The 14,223-nt window shown below is 44.5% G+C and overlaps 1 protein-coding gene across 1 annotated transcript in view; it reads left to right on the top strand.

Annotated features, from left to right (window-relative positions):
- Positions 1-14,223, top strand: part of LOC115475120 (signal transducing adapter molecule 2-like) — a 72,595-nt gene that overhangs the window by 20,022 nt on the left and 38,350 nt on the right. The window contains exon 11 of the mRNA XM_030210861.1: positions 9,130-9,184. Coding sequence (XP_030066721.1) covers positions 9,130-9,184 — 55 coding nt within the window. The remainder of the gene's footprint in view (positions 1-9,129; positions 9,185-14,223) is intronic.

Consider the following 14,223-nt stretch of genomic DNA (forward strand, 5'->3'; position numbering starts at 1 on the left):
GGAACAAAAAAGTCTTAAATTCTTAAAAGTACACATACTGTGAGTTGCTATTAAAGACACAGGTAAACAATTCCACAAAGATGCACCAATCACATTAAAAGTTGCTTTGCGATATTCTTCCAATCTTGTATCTCAAAAAGATCTATTAAGGGGGTGCCCCACTCGTAAAATATCTTGCGGGCTAACAAAAATTTGTGAAGAATATCTCTGTGTTCTAGATGGTTTGTAAATTCTTAACATGGTAGCAATGAGTGGTGAAACAAAATCAGTAACAGCTTTAAACACCAGCATTAACACCTTATACTTAACCTGTTGTTCGAGTGACTAGTGCAGTTGTTGCAATATTGATGAAATACGGTTGTAATGCGAACAGCCTGAAAGCACTCTAGCTACTGAATTCTGTGTAACATGTAGGGCCCTTAAAATGATTTCTTTCGTAGCCCTGCTAATAACATTACAGTAATCGAAATGAGGAGCAATCAGACTTTGAATCACAGTTTGAAAATTGGAAGCAGTAAGTAGCTCTTTGAGTCTAAAAACTCATCTCAATTTACAAAACACTTGAATGACTTTCAAAACCTGAAACTTAATGCTCAAATGAGGAGTCTAATATAGTTCCAAGATTTCAAATTTTATTCACAATAGGAATTGAAACATCATCCATCTTAAAACACTTTATCCTCAGATGGATAGTTTGTGATCAGAAAAATTTGTGTTTTGTTCATGTTCAGCTTCAATCGATTACCTCTCATTCACTGCTGAATTGCATTCAAGCATAAAATGTTGCTTCTACTCCTTGTTCAGTCCAAATCAAAAACTGAATATCATCAGCATATAATTTGTATTTTAAGTCTAAGCAATTCAACAGTCAACAGAAGATATTAAATAAAACAGCAGATAGAGCACTTCCTTGTGGAACCCCTACAGAGCAGTGTATCTCGGTGGATTTAGCTGCAGCCTTCATTACAGAGAATTTTCTATTTTCTAAAAAGATTGAAACCAGTGTAACAGTTGAGCACTCAGTCCAATAGATCTCATTCAGTTTGTTAAATTCTGATGATTAACTGTGTTGAATGCTGCAGATTTGTCCAAAATGATCAGCAAATACTGATTACTTCTATCAAATCCTGTCTTCACTGTATCCAGCAAAGAAATTAGAGTCTCTGTATCATGATTCCTTCTAAAACCAAACAGATGCGGGTCTAGCATATTGTTTTCCAAAACTTCTAGCAATTGATCATAAACCAGTTGATTTCAAAAATATCAATATGTAGTGATGAAGAGTGACTTATAAAGAATCTCTGCAATGTAGTTTGTACAAGCTAATGCTGTGGAGTTGAGAAGAATGAGGTTTCTCAATGTCCTTCTGCAAAATTGATTTTATTATTTAAAACTTGATACATGGACTATATCATTACTTCTCTGATGACAATCCTGATACTGAAATCCTCACAACATGACTGACATCAGTCGATGGGAACTTTACTCCAGTACTGACAGAACTTTTGAAGTGGTTCAACTCTGCATGCACGCTAACTGGTTAGCACATGGATAGCGCGTGATACCTTACCACCTACAAAATGGTTGGTGGTCAGTGCACATATTGTAATTTGACAAAATTGGGTGCATGCTAGTGACACCATTAGCACATGGTCATTAATATAAAAAATAGGGAAAAGCCATTTTTATGGCTGCAGTAAAAACAGCTTTAGTGCGCATAAGGGCACACTAAGGTCACTTTTTACAACAACTTAGTAAAAGGTCCTTAGTGTTTATCTCTGCTCTAGTAACCAGAAATACAAGTAACTTTCTCACCCGTGTGTGTTCTCACTGAAGTCTTTTCCTCTTTATGCTTAATTTTTCTTTAAAAAAACAAAACAAAACACGCTGCTCTTTACTTAAAAAAAAAAAGTTAGTAGCTGAGATTCAGAAAATTCCTAACTTGTGATGAAAAATGGAACCTGCTGATGGACACACAATATATGTCCCCTTCTCTATATTGTTATTTATTTCATGGTCCATTTTAGAGTTTCTTTAATTTCATCTTCTTATTCTCATGTGATTCACAGTTTCTTTGGATGTTTATCTTTTTCTATACATGGTTTTTATGTCTCTGTTTAAAAAAAAAAAAAAAACCTTAATGTTTTATCAGTCATTATCATTTATATGACTGTTCTAAGTTTTATACGTTTTTGTGTACTGCTATTTATATGACTGTTCTAGGTTCTTTATTTGATAATTGTATACCTTTCTTGACTTGTAGACTCCTGAAGCAGGCGTTTTTCGCCGAAACACGGCTCTGTGTCGAGTCTTTTAAAAGTTTCATTTAATAAAACATTTTATTAGTCGTACCCACGGTGTCTTGGGAGTGTCTTGTTGATCTCGCTACTTTTTGCTGTTTTTCTATTTTTATCCAGTAGCGGATCCAGTTTCTCCACTTTTTGTTGGTTTTTGTTTTCCCTTCTCTGTGTCCAACATTCATTCCTAAAGCCTCCTGTTCCATTACCCCCACCCCACCAAAAAAGTTCCCAGTTCCTCTTTTATCCTTTTTTTCAGCTAAGCCCCATGCATCTAAAGACAGCATTGCAGCTCAAGGGCCAAAACAGTGACACTTTCTCATTCAGGGCCCACTAACACTGTAATTCCAAGGCTGCAGTGGTGATATTGAAGGCCCAAAATAGCCACCTTTTTGATGTGAGCCTCAGCAAGTCATTAACCCCCGAATTCTATAAAAGTTGCTAAAAATAGCATTCGCAATAATGAGCTAGTTAGCCCTGATAATTGGCTTGTTTACAAGCAATTATTGGCACTGATTAGATTTAATTAAAATAAACGTGTGTAAATTTTAGGCACTGGATCTGCATCTAAATTCAAAAAGGGGGTGCGAAAATGGGAGGGTCATGGGCAGAACGGGGGCATTTCTAAAAGTAGTTATAGGGATATGATCCTAATTTTGGCGCAAAGGTTTGCACCACATTTCAGTTGGTGCAAATGGCTGTGCCTAAATATAGGCACAATTTCTGGGTCTAAGCACTATTCTGTAAACCGTGCCTAACTTTAAGCTCAGTTTATAGAATAGTGCTTTTTTTGGTGCTGATTTTTTGGCCATCATATATAGAATTCACCTGCAAATATGGGCAATGTGAGCATTCAGTGATCTCTAGGAGAGCCAAAATTGTAGTGTAGTTGGGCTTGTGATAATACACATTTACCCAATATGAGTAGGTTGGAACAAATGACCTCACGAGCCAATTTTGGTCTACATATTGCAGCGTGCCCGCCCCTGTCCTAAGGAAAAAAGTATTTGCCTTGTTTCAATTCGTGTCCTAACCGTCTCCACAGCAATACCCTTGTAAATGTAGGTAAAAGTACCTGTATTATAGAGTAACCATGCATATGTTTACCTGCCCAGTAGGCAACTTTCAAATGGTTCCTTCCTCTAGTAAAACACTGTTTTATATATGGAAAATGGCTTGAAAGATGCCTTTTATATACTTTCTATTCCACTGTTCACTATCAGACTATACAAAAAGTGAGTAAACAAGAAAAATGTTACAGTTATAATAGCAGCCTCGTGTGTGCAATTAAGAAATTATTTTCCTTGTTTACATACCACTATTTTGTTTTGAAATATCAGTGAACCCCACTTTGTTATAAATATCCTATGAGTGAGGTTCACTTATAATCATGCAACATTCCATAAACAAAATATATGGTCCAGCTTCATTTCCTGAACAGTACTTCAAAACAGAGAAGAACACAGTGTATTGAAGGTCCTTTGTTTTGCATGTGCAGTGTAAATGTATAGCTTCTTGAAAGACAAACTTGCTGCAAGAAATCCTTTTAAAGGAAACAAAATAGAGTTCATGATGTTATTAAATTAAGCAAGCTGGACTATTTAAGGCTGATTTTCAAAGCGATAACTTTTTGCTGCCTAATTGGGGATATTCAGCGGCATTTAACCAGACAATGCCACTGAATATCCCCTGAGACCACCCAAATAAAAACAGGCAGGTCGGGATGGCACTAGAATAATACACAGGGTGGGATCTGGGAAGGGCCCCAGGTTATGCAGGTGCTGGCATTATTCAGTGCCGGCATGTGCATATCTAAGCAGTTTCATTTAGGATAGCTCAAGGCTACTTAGCTATGTGGGTGCCGGCTCTGATTATCAGGCTGGCACCTGCAGAACTTAAATTTTTTTTTTTTTTTAACTAAAAGCCCCTGAGCCCCATGACACACCCCCTGACAATGTCCCCTCTTTCCCCCACCCCCAACCGTGAAGTTAATCCCCTGGGCTTACATTCCTGGTGGTACAGCGAGGTCGTTGGGGACAGTAGTGCAGCCCCCTCACTCCTGTTCGTTATGGCACCTCTGTAAAATGGCTTCCCTGACCTCTCACAGCAGCTCATGGTACTTGGTCATGACAGCTATTTTACAGAGGTGCCGCATGAGGCAAGAATGAGGGGGCTGCGCTCCTGCCCCTAATGACCCTGCTGGACCACCAGGAATGGTGGGGGGGACGGGGGGATTTGCAGGGGGGGGGGAGTTAATGCAGGCTGTGGGGAAGGAGAGAAAGAGGGGGTGAGATGAGGGGGCCAGACAAGGCTCGGAGGGGCTTTTTTTTATGCAGCCCTGGCTGAATATCGGCTAGGCCCACATATTCGCTAGCAACTTGCTCATCGGTACTGAATATCGGGATAATTTAGCCAGCGACGATCAGCATTTAACTGTAAACAATTTTTATTGAACAAATACTACTACTACTATTTAGTATTTTTATAGCGCTACAAGGCATACGCAGTGCTGCACAAACATAGAAGAAAGACAGTCCCTGCTCAAAGAACTTACAATCTAATAGACAAAAATAAAGTAAGCAAATCAAATCAATTAATGTGTACAGGAATTTACAAGATTTTACAAGATTCATTCCTTCCCAAACTCCCCACCTCCCACCCAGCCCGTATGCCTTTCTGATTCCAAGATTTTATAAGGAATCTGGACAGGATTAAGTCACCAAGCTTATAAACAACTGTTTTAGGCAAAAATGTCAAACTAATACAGAACAATAAACACTCAAAAAAACCTTTTGTGATCCTAATTTACTAGGTTACACCCCATTCTCACCTTACCGTAACCATTACCTATGAACCACAACTAAGGTGACCCATTGTCTGGACTCTTATGACCCCAGGTCACCATGGAACGATAGCGTCTACTTTCTACCCCCCCCAACCCCGCCCTGGCAGAGAATCCCCAAATTACCCTTACTAAACTTAGGAAACACTTGGGAACCTATTTAATACAGCACTTCTTGCTTTATGTGAAATAGTTTGCAGGTAACAGTTTCAAATAGACATGAAGGCTCTTCTGCTTGGGGAAGTCTGAGTAGCCCGTGCTTCCCAGACCATTAATTCATGCAAGCTGTTTCTCCAATTCCAGAAGGAGGGAGGTGCTTCTTGCATCCAATACTTAAGTATGCATTTCTTCCGCAGTGTGTAAGCTTAGCTAAGTAACAAACATGAATTTTTGTCAGAGATCCCATAAGCCTCCCACTAATTCAACAAGACTCCTTTCCAAGAAAAGATTACATGTTGTCCAAACAGAGTCCCTAAATATCTGTGAATGGATCTCCAAAAAGCTTGAATGCTTCCACATCGCCAAAAGGCATGAAAAAAGGTATTATTCCCCCCGTTGACATTTGGGACATTGAGCAACAGCCACCCATCCTGCTCTAGCAGTCTGAGATTGTGAAATATATGCCCTGTGGAGTATACGATATTGACTGTCCTGAAGTTCAGCACTGCTAGCCTGGTTCGGGATAGTCATCATCAATTTTAAGAAATCCACCCCCTTCAGTTCATACCGAAGGTCTTTACTCCAAGCCTCCTTAAGTGGGCCATGCTCCCGGGGGAGGGGGAGAAGAGAAATCAATGCTCTGTGTAGGCCAGAAACTGAAACCGAACCAAAAACATCCCCTTGCAAAAAAGCACAAAGTTTCTGACCCAACTTTGTATGCAAAGCATCCTGGTCTAAACTAGAGCAGTAATGATGTAGCTGTATATAAGCAATTTGGTTTTTGTGAGTTAAGGAAAGTCTCTGTTGTAAGTCCTGAAAACTATAAAAGCCCCCTTCCTCATTGAGAAAGTACTCAATCAAGGCAACGTGTTGTTCGGACCATCTTCTAAACAAACCTGATTCCATTCCTGGCCTAAAATCAGCATTACCCCGACATAGTAACAGATTACTAACATTCGGGTTTTGATTCCAGTATTTCAAGACAATCCGCCAAATACCCCTCAAAGTCTGTAGCAATATGCTCCTATGACAGTATGAAGGCAGACTGTTAGACTGGACCTGCAGAAGAAAATTTAAATGCCAGGGATTATACAATGCCCTCTCCCAGCATGTTGGAATGAACTGCTCAGTATCAAACATCCAATCTCTGAGGTGTTGCAGAAGACAAGTTTGATTATCACGCCTAATACAAGGCAGTCCTAAACCTCCCATCGCCCAATTATCATAGAAATATTCTAAGCACATTTTTGGTTTCCTCCCCCCCCCCCCCCCCCAGAGGAATTTCCGACATAACCTGTTTAATAATTGTAAATCTTTCCGTAACAGATGCAGTGGCAAAACCTGCAGAACGTAGAGCCAACGAGGGAAAATTATCATTTTGAAAAGATTAATCCTGCCCGTTAGTGATACAGATAGATGGCTCCATTTCTCAAAGTAATGCTTAGTGTCTTGTAACAACCTATCAACATTTAATTGATACAACTTTGAAGTCTCCGTGGTCTACTGCACCCCCAAATAATGAAAAGATTCACCAGCCCACTTCGACGGAATGTGACCATGCCAACCTACACCCTGATCCTCTTCCCTCTGCATTGCTTCTGATTTGTCAAGATTTAACTTAAAACCAGAAAAGTCCCCAAACTCTGTCATACATTCTAGCAAGGCCCCAGCTGAAACTTAGGGATTAATCATCAGCGAATGCTGCTATTTTAAAGGTGTCAGTGCCCAATTGAATACCCTGTATGTCTGGAGTCCTCTGAATGTCTCGAAGCAGGGGATCCAGGGTAAGAACAAACAAGAGAGGGGATAGCGGACAACCCTGTCTAGTACCGCGATATATGGAGAATGGTGAAGAAAGCAGTCTGTTTACCCACACCTGAGCCTGCGGGAGATAATACAAAGCTCGAATTGCCTCCTGAAAAAAAAACCCCGCATGTTCCATAGGCATTCAAAACCCCAAATAGAAAGTCCCAAACCACCCTATCAAATGCCTTTTGGACATCAAAACTGATCAACATGGAGGGAATAACTTGACCAGCCACTGTCTCTAGAGTAGCCAGAATCTTCCGCATATTTTTAGTAATGTTGCGGCCTTGCACAAAGCCCACTTGGGATTCCTCAATCATATAGGGAAGTATGCAAGATAACCGATTCGCCAGGACTTTCGCAAATAATTTAGCTTTGTAATTAAGCAACGAAATCAGTCTATATGACTCCAGTTTCTGTGTGTCATGACCTGGTTTAAGTAGAACGATGATCTGTGCTAGCCGTAAAGATTCAGGCAGTTGTCTCTTTTCCACTGTAGAGTTAAACATAGACATCAACGTTGGGACAACCTCCCCTTTCAGCATCTTATAAAATTATCCTCTATAGCCATCTGGTCCGGGGGTCTTACCTAGGGGTCCCTCTTGTATTGCCCAGGATACCTCCTCCTCTGTGAAAGGAGCATTGAGTATAGCCAAGCTGTCTTGGTCTAGTTGGGTAACATTCAGGCCAGAGAGATACATTGAACTCTCCAACGGGGGGAGGGTTAGGGTACGAATATAATTGAGCATAATAATCTCTCATGATACAATTAATTTGAGTATCCCTATTTACGAAAACCCCGCTGGCAGAACGTAAAGCATCTATCTTGAAGGAACCCTGACGAGGATAGACTAAGCGGGCTAACAATCTACCACTCTTGTTTGCATGTTTGTATAACTGATATTTGAAATAAACGTGAGATCTTTGGGTGTTGTAATGAATCAACTCATTTAAGGTATGTTGGATCTCCAAAAGCTGAGTTCTGATATGTGCATTATGGTGGATCCCATAAGCACATCTCAGACGTGTTACTTCCCTTTTCAAGCGAAGGAGCCCTCTATCTCTGACCTTTTTTTGATGATTGGCATAAGCCATGATCTCTCCCCTGAGCACCACTTTAGCTGTGTCCCAGAATAAGATCGGGGTGTCCGTATGGGCCTGATTGACCTCCTTAAATATCTGGTATTTCTACAACATAAAATCCTGAAGTTTCCCATCCCCATAAAGGCGAGCAGGAATCTTCCATTGGTATCAAAAGGGAGATGCCCCAGGAAATTCTAAGCAAGCAGTCACCATAGCATGATCTGAAATTTTAGTGGGACCAATCTACGCTTCCCCTATAACTGTAAACATAGAGCGAGAGATGAATATGTAATCAGTCCTCGACATGGTGGCTTGTGCCCGAGATAAATGGGTATAATGATGATCAGCATTTTAAAAAACACTGTCCATTGGTGGCTGAGTATTGGGGGGGGGGTATATATTTTTACAGGCTTATCATATATCTCCGGATATTTTTTTATACTTAAACATTGCCACTGAAGTTGACTAGAATGAAATCACACTTAATAGCAGCACTTTGAATATATGTAATTAACTTGATCAGTAGTTTGAGATTTTTCTTTTTATCCACTTTCTATTGTTTGATGTTGACATGTGGGTTGTGTCTGCTTCTTTTTAAATAATATCTATTGTTAATTATAACCACCTGCTTCTCTTTACAGGGGAGCAAATTTATATAACTGGTAATATCAGAGTTCACATTTCGTTTTCATTTGTTCCAGTCTCTTCTATAGTAGTGGCTGTGGAACACCGATTCATTTAGGGGATACTGAGATTTGATTGTACAGTTTGTAGGATTTTTGAAAAGACATCTTGAACCGTATTTGGTGGGAGGGTGGTACATATGTTAAGAAGAAAATAATGGTACTGTTCTCCAGCTTTGCCATTAGGAAGCAATGGTTTTGCTGAATGTTACTGCATCCTTACATAACAATCATATTTATTTCTTTGTGTGATTGACAGATGCCTGCCAACAAATGGGTCCTATGATAGATGAAAGGCTAGAAGAGATTGATAGGTGAGCCATTACTTACTTGTCAAGTTTATCATTGAGAAATGTGGATCGCTTGTTTATTGTGGTATATTAAATTCAGAACTTTGCTTGTCTGATTATGCTGATGATATCCCAAATCCATGTTGTTGAAAACCATAATGAAAACTTAGTCCTGGAGGCATAACCAACTGCTACGAGTTTCAGGCTGTCCACAATGAATATTCACGAGATGCACTTACATATACTAGATTTCCAGTGTGTACAGGTGTATCTGATGCATGTTTAAAATGTGTATCCTGAACATAAGACTATTCTGAAGGAGTACCTAACCAAAGTTGGGGAATATGATCTTAGAAAATATTTGACCATGGTAATACTTGAAATAAGTTATCTTTTTAGTTTAATTTTGAAAATTATTCTGGAACAATGCCAAACATTCTGTATGAAGGCCTGACCAGGGAGATAAGGAATCTGTGAAGTAAACAGAGAGGACAATATTGAAAAGGCCAGTCACTGCATAAAGATAAGTTATCCCTCTGAATATTGGGCATAAAGTTAAGCTTATCTATTCAGATTTAGGGCTGCTATTTATGCAGTCCCTTACATGGATAAATTTATCCAAATAGAGGCTGAATGTAGCTGTTACACACATAAATTTAGCATCTGCCTCCAGAATACCTGGCTCCTCCTTTAAATAAAACCCACAAGTTTTCTATGAGGAAGTTATCATCTGCCCAAAATGTGTGTGTTTAGTAATCTGTCATTTAAACAATATGGATTTATTCAGTCAGTACCTGATGCTGACTGCATAAGTGCTTTTGATGTGGCACCGATCCAGGATGTGCCCCAGCTCCTTCTGTACCATGACCTGGGACCAGAATTCTGTTTTTTGATTGTCTATTACATTCTGGGTTTCATATCCAAAAGCATCAGCCCTCTTCAAATTGCCTATAAGAGCTTTGAAATTCAGTTCTCAGCAACAGGAAGTGCTCGCAGAAGAACTCCCTTCCCTTTTAAAGACCCAGGCTGTAGAACCCGTTCCACTAGGGATAGAAAGGAAAGGATTCTATTCAAGTCAAACCACAGGGAATCTGAAGGATATCATCTTGGCCATTCCAGAATTACAGCAGTCCCTTCTCTGGTGGACAATTCGGACCAGTTTGACTCAGGGACTTTGATTCCACATTCCTCCCCAGAAACTTCTGATCATAGATGCATCTAGCCTGGGATGAGATACTCATGTAGATGGACTTCCCACTCAGGTTCTCTGGTCTGCTCAGGAGACTCGGTTTCACATAAATCTCCTGGAGTTACGGGCAAATATGAAATGCTCTAAAGGCTTTCAGAGATTGGTTGATGAACCAAATTGTTCTAATCCAAACAGACAATCAAGTTGCCATGCACTATCTCAACAAGCAGGGGGGTACGAGATTCTACCCCTTGTGTCTGGAAGCAGTTGGGATATGGCAGTGGGCTGCCAGCCATGGCATGGAACTCAGCCACATACCTGACGGGAAAAGACAGCAGTCTGGTGAATAGATTGAGCAGGGTGATGCAAGCGCAAGAGTGTTCTCAGTATGGGTGTTTTCTGCAAAATCTTCCAAGAGTGGGGCCACCCCCTCGGGATCTCTTTGCTGCTCATCTCAACACCAAAGTCCCTCAGTACTGCTCCAGACTTCAGATCACCCAGCAGGTTAGCATCAGATGCCTTCCTCCTTGATTAGGGGGAGGGCCTTCTGTATGTGGATCCTCCTATCCCTCTAATAGGGAAAACTCTGCTGAAACTCAAGCAAGACCAGGGAACCATGATCCTCATTGCACCTTATTGGCAGAGGCAGATTTGGTTCTCTCTTCTTCTGGATTTGTCCTCTGAAAACCTTGGAGATTGGAGTGTTTTCTGACCCTCATCATGCGGAATGAGAGGACTCTTCTGCATTCCAGCCTCCAGTCCCTGGCCCTCATGGCTTGGATGTTCAGAGCATAGAATTTGCATCCCTTCAACTGCCTGAGGATGTTTCTGAGATCCTACTGGCTTCCAGGAAAGATTCCACTAAGAGGTGGCATGCTTTCAAATGGAAGAGGTTTGCCATCTGGTGTGAGCCAAGGCCCTAGATCCTTTCTCTTGTCCTACATAAAAACTGAGTATTTTCTACACCTGAGTCTGGTTTAAAAACCAACTCTATGAGGGTTCATTTTGGTGCAATTATTGCTTACTATTACCATGTAGAGGGTATGCCCATCTCTGACAGCCTTTGGTTGTTCGTTTTATGTGAGGTTTTGCTTCTGACAAAACTTTAAATCAAATTTCCCACTGTGTCATGGGACCTCAATGTTCTCACACAGCTGATGAAAGCTCCTTTTGAGCCACTTGATTCATGTCATCTGAAGTACCTCTCCTGGAAGGTCTTATTTTTGTTGGCGGTCACTTCAGCTCACAGAGTTGGTGAGTGCAGGTCCGAATAACTGATCCACCTTACACAGAGGTTCACTGTAACAGTGTTTCTCCGAGGACAAGCAGGCTGCTTGTTCTCACGACTGGGTGACGTCCGCGGCAGCCCCCACCAACCGGAAATAAGCTTCGCGGGACGGTCGACACGCAGGGCACGCCCACCGCGCATGCGCGGCCGTCTTCCCGCCCGTGCGCGACCGCTCCCGCCAGTTACTTTTTTTCCGCGACTGAGAGAGTTGTGTTTTCCCCTCTCTCTCGTTTCAGCCGCCGGATTTTTTTCGACCGCGTTTACGCGGATCGTCGCTTTTGGCCTGTTCGGCCTCTTCTTCTTCTTCTTTCTCTTTTATTAAAAAAAAAAAAAAAAAAAAAAAAAAAAAAAAAAAGAATTTTGCGCGTGTGGAGCACGCGCTCCTTCTTTTCCCTCGCTTTCTAGCGGGGACGCCTCGTTGCGGCCTAGTGGCCGCTCGGTCGGTTTCAGTTTTCGTGGTGTGATTTTAGCCACCATTGCCGACTTTGACTTCGCCGACGCGATTTTTCCGTCGATGTCCTCGAAGGTCCCGAGTGGATTTAAAAAGTGTGGTCGCTGCGGCCGGCCGATCTCGCAGACCGACACCCACGCTTGGTGCCTCCAGTGCCTCGGGCCGGAGCACAATCTCAAGTCGTGCGTTTTGTGTCTCGGTCTCCGGAAACGGACTCAGGTTGCGAGGCAAGTTCTGCGGGACCGTCTTTTTGGAACTTGCGCCGGCCCCTCGACGTCGACCTCGACGGCATCGGTATCGAAGACCGGTTCTTCGGTACCGGTATCGATGCCCGAGACATCGGCACCGATGGCAGCGACCCCAGGAGAACAGGTCCCGTCGGCCCGCCGGTCCGCCGGCGAGAGTGGGGTAGAGAGACCGCGTGGGCAGTCGGCCCCGGTCACTCCCTCAACTCGTGAGCCACGGGACCGAACCCTGTCGGACCCGGTACCCCGAGACCGAGGGGGATCGACCTCCTCCTCCTCCATGCCCTCCGGCACCGGTGACGTGCACCGGAAAAAAGACAAGAAGCGCCGTCACCGGGAGCCCTCGGTGCACCCTGAAGAGGAGTCGACGCCGAAGCGTCATCGCAGAGAGGAGAGATCTCCGTCGGTGGTGGAGGTACCGACGCGTCGGGGTTCCGGCACCTCGGTGCCGTCTCCTGGCCCCCAGCAGCTTCCGGCACCGACACCCTTACCGGCCCCACCGCCTTTCCCGGCAGCGGGCCTGGACGAGTGCCTCAGAGCCATCCTTCCGGGGATCCTGGAAGGGCTGATGCGCCAGGCTGTGCCGGCGCCGGGGGTGCTTGCGCCCTCGGCGCCGATGACTGTGGCGCCGGCGAGCTCTAGCCCGGCGCCGGGGCAGTCGACACCGCCGCCGCTTGCGGTGCCGGTCTCGACAGCCACGCAGGTGGAGTCCCCGTCGACGTCGATGGAGGGAGCTCCGTCCCCGCCGGCGCGGGAGTCCACCGCTCGACGACACCGAGACCTCGGTGCCTCGACGTCGAGCCGGGCCCGGTACCGGACGCAGCTACATGAGCTAATGTCCGATACCGAGGATGAGGACTCGTGGGGGGAAGAGGAGGACCCGAGATATTTCTCCTCAGAGGAGTCTACGGGCCTTCCCTCGGACCCCACGCCGTCACCGGAGAGGAAGCTCTCACCTCCTGAGAGTCTCTCCTTTGCCTCCTTTGTGCGGGATATGTCTATAAGCATTCCCTTTCCCGTGGTCTCTGTGGAAGAGCCGAGGGCCGAGATGCTCGAGGTCCTCGACTATCCATCACCACCTAGAGAGTCCTCCACGGTACCGCTGCACAATGTCCTGAAGGAGACGCTGCTCCGGAACTGGGTGCGACCACTAACTAATCCCACCATTCCCAAGAAAGCAGAGTCCCAGTACAGGATCCACTCTGACCCAGAGCTCATGCGGCCCCAGTTGCCCCATGACTCAGCGGTCGTGGATTCTGCTCTCAAGAGGGCACGGAGTTCGAGGGATACCGCCTCGGCGCCCCCGGGGCGGGAGTCTCGCACTCTGGACTCATTTGGGAGGAAGGCCTACCAATCCTCCATGCTCGTGACCCGCATCCAATCTTACCTGCTCTATATGAGCATCCACATGCGGACCAATGTGCAACAGCTGGCGGACCTGGTCGATAAGCTCCCGCCGGAGCAGTCCAGGCCTTATCAGGAGGTGGTCAGGCAGCTGAAGGCGTGCAGAAAGTTCCTGTCCAGGGGGATTTTTGACACCTGTGACGTGGCATCTCGTGCTGCGGCCCAAGGTATAGTGATGCGCAGGCTCTCATGGCTGCGTGCCTCTGACCTGGACAACCGCACCCAGCAGAGACTGGCTGACGTCCCTTGCCGGGGGGATAACATTTTCGGTGAGAAGGTCGAGCAGATGGTGGACCAACTGCATCAGCGGGAAACCGCTCTCGACAAGCTCTCCCACCGGGCGCCTTCAGCACCCGCCCCCACGGGTGGGCGTTTTTCCCGGGCACGGCAGGCTGCACCCTATTCTTTTGCAAAGCGTAGGTACAACCAGCCGGCCCGAAGGCCTCGCCAGGCACAGGGACAGCCCCAGCGCGCTCGTTCTCGTCA

Source organism: Microcaecilia unicolor, chromosome 7 (assembly GCF_901765095.1).
Source record: "Microcaecilia unicolor chromosome 7, aMicUni1.1, whole genome shotgun sequence".
NCBI lineage: Eukaryota > Metazoa > Chordata > Amphibia > Gymnophiona > Siphonopidae > Microcaecilia > Microcaecilia unicolor.